The sequence below is a fragment of the Colletotrichum karsti genome (genome assembly GCF_011947395.1).
Source record: "Colletotrichum karsti strain CkLH20 chromosome Unknown Scaffold59, whole genome shotgun sequence".
NCBI lineage: Eukaryota > Fungi > Ascomycota > Sordariomycetes > Glomerellales > Glomerellaceae > Colletotrichum > Colletotrichum karsti.
In genome coordinates this window covers 301,315-307,314 of record NW_024065959.1, presented here as the reverse complement: position 1 = coordinate 307,314, position 6,000 = coordinate 301,315, and the positions used below count along the sequence as shown (strand labels likewise).

Below are 6,000 nucleotides of genomic sequence, written 5' to 3'. Positions count from 1 at the left end.
CCCCCCCCCCCCCCCCCCCCCCCCCCCCCCCCCCCCCCCCCCCCGCCCCCCCCCCCCCCCCCCACAAAGAAGCAAACATGGATAGACAGAAGCAAGTCTTTCCCGTGTGTGCGCCGTCATTCAACCACCGCCGTCGACGCATACAGGCAGATGCATGATTCCTGAAGATTGGACTGTCGTCATGTTGATTGCCCTGGGTAATACATTGGCGGTACCCGCTGAGAGAATATTTCCAATGTCTGGCTATGAATTCCACGGCGGTTACATCCGTCCAGCTAGTTTTTCCCTCGGCGGCTGAGACGAGACGGAACCCCAACCGACTCCAACCGACTCCAACGACAACAGCCAATGACCATGTCGACTCCTGACCTCAACGATTGTTTCCCCGCATGGCGTCTTCCAACACGTTTTTCTTTTTTTCTTTTTTTCTCTTCCCCTCCTCTCTAGATTCAGCGTCGTAACACAAGCAACCCGAACGCCTGACTCCCGGCCATAATCCAAGTGAATGACGCCGAAGCAGGCACAAGCAGGGCTCTTGACGCCGCTGCGCCTGCGCCTACATGTGCATGAGGCGACAGAAGGAGAGAGAAACCAGGGATGTATGTCAGTGCATGGCATGGATCATGGGATGACTTGTTGTGGGGTAATTACAGGGGCAGCTAAAGTCGATGCGGCCCGACAATCCAGACAACGATTTTCGAGACCTCCACCACCACATTTATCCGCCCAATCGCAACGCCATGCTTCGTATACCTGCACGTCTATCCTACAGTAGGTGTGCCATGCTCTCTTGAGACGCGACTCTCTTGCCAGCAATATTGTGTTCCTTAGTACTACTGAGTCCTGACCGGCGCCCCTCCAAGGCTTCGCATCCAATGTACTCACATCCCTGCCGCATCTGTACATCGAGAACCCAGCCGCTTCAAAGGCTCGGCACCAACCACCACCCTCATCCCTACCCCGGCCGATGCGCCCCCTGAGCTCCCCTCCATCGTGCCGATATGCTTAAAGGCTGAATGCTTGAGGGACTCCTTATTCATCTGGCGTGTGTACAACCTCGACGCGGACGTCCAATCAACACTTGGACACACATCCCACGATCCCATCAGGGGTCCCATTACAACCACGGTTTTCGTCGGCCGACTCTCATTGATGCCGACGTACCCCATGAATAATGCCTCCCATGTCTTCTGATCATAGCATAACGTGGTGTACTCATTCCCCGGAGGAACTAGACGAGAGGAAGTGGAGGAGGATGAGGATGAGGCATCTTATTGCTTCTTGACTCCGGAAAAATGGTCCCCTCCTCCATCGTACACACCATTTCCACCCATGCCCCCGAAGTCATGTGCCGGTCAGTAGCTCGCGCAGGTATGTTCACTATGCAGCGTTCATTAGGAAAGCAGGACCGACTGCCTTGGCTGGGTTACGCCCAGGAGGGTTCATTGCGGACAGTAAGATTGCAAGTTCGCGCTTCGTACTGGTCCGGCCATGTTACCATGCAATATACAGACGAAGTGTTGCTGGCCGAGGCTCCGACTCATCGTCATATCTTCTTTTTTATCCTCATCTGGTGTGTCTGGTTCGTTGCCAGCTCTACGTACATCATCGTCGTCATTCCGGGTATTTCTCATCATCTCTGCTGTCGTCATGTCCCGTTTTCCGTGCCCAAAGGCCAAACTCCCTCCAATTCTGGCCCGTCAGCCGAAACACCGGGCGAATTCTGTTCCCGTTTTTGGCCACTCCAGCGATGTACAATCCTCCCCAAAGTTCATGACATCTGGCACTCCCTCTGACGAAGAACGAAAGTATGTACTGGTAAGGGATATATGTACTGGTGAAAAGAAAACACGCGGAGAGCAACTCTGAAGCTCGCCACACTAGTGGGCGAAAAAGGCGCCCTCCATTGCCGCAGCCTGGCTGCCCATCATGCTGTAGTCCATGCCCATCATGTGATCGTTGACGCCGTATGGGGAAAAGTCCACACCTTGCTCCGGACTTTGGCCCCAGTACATGCCGTCCAGATCCCAGAGGCCATGTTGATCTAGCACGCCCATCATGCCCATCCCTTCCGGCTCCAGGCCTATGGGTGACATGTGTAGCTCCGTCTCGCCCATCAGCAGCCCGTGCTCGCCTCCAATGCCTTGCAGGGGGCTCTCTGACCGCATCGAGGGCTGCCGAGAGGCCTCATACATTCGCCACACTACCTCACGGCTTCGTCGTGCTGCCAATGACCAGTCCTCCATGGCCTCGAGTAGGTCGAGGATCGTCTCGATCTGCTGGTGCCAGTCGGGAACACGTGGACTGTTCCATTGCCAAAAGACACTGACCAGGGGGATCATGGCCGCCTGGTAAAGAAACCACACGGCGTTCCACCCGGACATTTGATTACGGGTCCATTCCCGTGCAATGTCCTCGATAGTCTGCTTGGCAAGCTCACGACAAGTCTCGATGGCTGTGACGTCCTGATCCGCCACCTGAGTCAAGGCGCCACTGCTGGCGATACTGAGCAGGACTGGTCGGTAGAGCAGCATCCGGAGGTTCTGGTAACGCCACTTCATGATACACCTCGCGATGTACAGAGGCTCGGCGCAGGGGTCGGTCGTTCTCAGAAGCCATGGGAGGCTACTGTACCAGTTGACCAGCTGACCGTCGAGGTTGCAGCGATCCTCTGCCCGCAGGAGGGGCGAGATCGCCAACAGGTCTTGGATTTGAGTGGCGATCTTGCAGAACTTGATGTTTTCGATCAATGGCAAAATGCCGGCGTGTTGAGCAGAGTCCCGAGCCTACAGCGGCAACCCGTTAGCCTCCTAGACTCGTTGTTCACAGCTTTACTGGGGACGACTGCTTACCTGATTGATGCCGAACTCAGGGGGCCGGATGTTGATCGCAGGACCCCACCTCCCGAACGACGGCCGGCCCATGGTTGTCGTGGCCCACGTGTCGAGGCAGAAGAGACTCCACCAAGTGCGGCGCCTGGTCTCGGCGGCGGCAACATCGTTGGACCCCTGGGCCAAGCTCTCACGGTGGAGACCAAGAGCGCTCGCCATTCGGATGGCCGCTCCAAGGACGGCGTTTGCCATGTTTGGTCTGTTGATGTAATGAAGATAGTAGCCCCCAACCAGGGCCAGCGCCTGGACGCTTTCGATGTGGCTGCTCCCGAAGGCATCCAGTGGCAGGTGTTCCATGGCTCTGTTGTAGTAGTTGATGTGGTTGTAATCATCTGACTTCATGGCCACAATGCTTCCCATAGCAAAGACCATGTTGAGCAGAGCGAGCCAGGGGGCGTCGAATCGCTGGCCCTCGAGATAATCTGCTCGGAAAGCGGCTTCGTCGAGCATGGGGACGAAAACGTGAATGCGCTTGAAGTAGGCGTCTATGAGTGTCTGGCCTTTCCAGGACCAAGGAATACGCTGCGAATCTTTGGGCACCGAGCCTCTTGATCGCATGGTCGGGAAGTTGTGCGTGACTTCGGCGCTGTGCAGTGGCGTGGTGAGCGAGTTCCGTAACCCTGGATGGACCTTGAGCAGACACATCAAGGCGGCTTTGATGGACGAGGCGCCCAGATAAGACGATTGCCGGTCCACAGAGAGAGAAAGTGCATTAACGTCGTCAGCCTCGATGGGGATCGGGTCGCGACCGCGGCGCTCCTCATCCCACTCAGTGTCTCGGCCGGGCATCAGCTCAAGGCCGGATAGACCCTGTTCGCTACCAGAACACACCGGAGACTCCAGTTCCTGCGAGAGAGGAGACGCGTTCAAAGGCGGGGATGGCAGTGCCGTCGGCGTTTCCTGCACCGGCCTCTCGAGGAGGCAAAGGAGCTCCTGGCGGGAGAGTGGGAGCAAAGACTGGACGTCCTGGTCGGGGAAAAGACGCTTAAGAATAGAGCGGCATTCTTCGAGTGACTGGGAGAGCGCCTCTAGCGTCTTTCTCGAAGGAATGACCCGTTGCCGGTGCTTGTCGTAGAAGCATCTCTTAGGGGCGCGGCTTGAAAGGCACTGACCGCAGGGTTGTTGGCCATCGCAGCGGCTACACGGAGGTCAGATGGTGTTGAACGGGCAAGGCGGGCCTGATTGGCGAAAAACTCACATTTTCCGCCTCTTGCATTCTGCGCACGCATGAGGAGTGGTGATTCTCTTAGAGCCTGTTGAGCCAGACGTCTTCCCGCTGTCTTGGGACTCGCTTGCCGGTTTCCGCGGGGTGACGCCTTGAACTGGGAGTCTTCAGCGAGAAACTCACGTGGAACAGCGCAAAGTAGTTGGTTTTTTGGATTCTTACATGTGTGGAACATGCCACCTTGAGTGGGGACCGGGATGGACGGGGCCATGCTCACCGCCAGCGGAGGGTTGGTTGTTTCTTGTCTACGAAGATTGAATACAAAGGATCCAAGTTCGGATGAAGCGAGGTCCAGAACCGTCAACGAAAGTTAGACGGTCTGGTAAGTTTACGAAAAGTCGGAAGCCTTTCTGGTTCTGCCGAACGAGTAGCCCAGAAAAGCGGTTGGAACGAGTTGGCAAGGTGCAGACCTTTTATATAATTACATGGGAGGCTGGTCGATAAAAGCCGAAGGAGGTACTCTGTACGAAGCACTCAGTCCGGCAGCTATTTGCAGAGGACCGGCGCGGCAACATCGAGTGTGGAGAAAGTTGCAAGGGGGTATGGCATATCTGCATGGCATGGTATAACGAGAAAAAAGGCGATGGGACATCAATGCCGCTTCGGCTGGCTGGGTAAGAGCAGACAGAGCAAAGCAAGCCTCGCAAGCAAGGTGAAGTACCATGTCGGGTAAACGTGCTGGCTGGAGCCGGCCTGGGTAAAAGAAAACGGGAAATGGGGGACGGGGACGGGGACGGGGACGGGGACGGGGCCAGACTAGGCCAGGCCAGGCGAAGCGGTTGACTACCGTCTACCGCAAAAGGGCGATCCACCGTTGGTCAACGCGAGGTACGAATACCTTAAGCTGGGGAAGGGTCGCGGCCGCCGGTTGAGGTGCTGATGCTAGACAAATGGCGTTGGTAGGATTGGGAAGCCGGTGTCAGGAACCGAACTAGATAGATTCAGGTACGTCGTGAACTACAAGATTCGAGAGAGGGTTAGCAGAAGCCTCAGATGCGAGTGCCGGGGTAGGCGATTATGGTGGTGTCACGAGGGTGACAGGCCGAGGTAGGTGCCTGAGTGCCTGCCTATGTCTGGGTGTCTTCATCTCTCTCGGGCCGGCTGGGAGTCTGGAGTCGACGGACGAGACTTCCTCGTGGCGCACGGCGGAAAGGGTATGCGAGAGGCGTGGCGGCGTCTGGTCTCGGGGAGTCAAAGACCAGGAACAGGGTCAAGTACCTTGGCTGCCGGCAAGATAGGTACATGGCATAGACGGGTATCGAATGATCAGGAAGTCGGTTTTGTCAAGAGTGATGGAGTGCGGAGAAACGGGGTGTGGCAGCCCACATCAAACCCAATGGCATGTGTACCGCGGACGGTGATTGGGGTATGTGGAATCTGGAGAAGGTAAATGAGTACAGTAGGGACGAACGTCGTGCAACCACGAGTTGAGGGGTCAAGAAGACGCATCCATACCTGGAAATGTAGAGCCACCCTAGGCTCGAAGAAGCAACAGCCAATATATGGCACAACCAATGACAACGAGGTGAAGACGGTGGGAGGGTCTGCAAACGAACAGGCGGTTCGGAAAGTGATGGAGTTGATTTAAGGAAAAAAATAACACAAAAAAAAAAGAAAGAAGAAAAAGAGAGAGAGCGAAGGCCCAGGTGGCCGTCTGTCTGTGGTCTGGTCCGTCCGTCCCGTCCTACCTACATAGGTAGGTACCTAGGTACCTACCTAGTCCTCGTTTCCATGGGTCTGGGGGAAGGGAAACCCGAGTGAGGGGACGTGGATATCAATTTAAAGTGGAAAGTGGGGTAGTCAATTGGGGCCAGTAAGAGGCCACTCACACTTGCCATTTACATTTAGCACCCGTGCCGTGTCGTGGTGTGTCCCGTGCGCCGT

General features: G+C 56.1%; 1 protein-coding gene across 1 annotated transcript; it reads right to left on the bottom strand.

Moving 5' to 3' along the window:
• Positions 1–1,880: 1,880 nt before the first annotated feature.
• Positions 1,881–4,327, bottom strand: CkaCkLH20_12472 (C6 transcription factor; the record flags this gene model as incomplete). Its single annotated transcript, XM_038895185.1, has 4 exons — positions 1,881–2,786; positions 2,853–4,029; positions 4,090–4,213; positions 4,279–4,327. 4 exons carry the CDS (start codon positions 4,325–4,327, stop codon positions 1,881–1,883), a joined length of 2,256 nt encoding a protein of 751 aa, XP_038739574.1.
• Between the last annotated feature and the right edge of the window lie 1,673 nt (positions 4,328–6,000).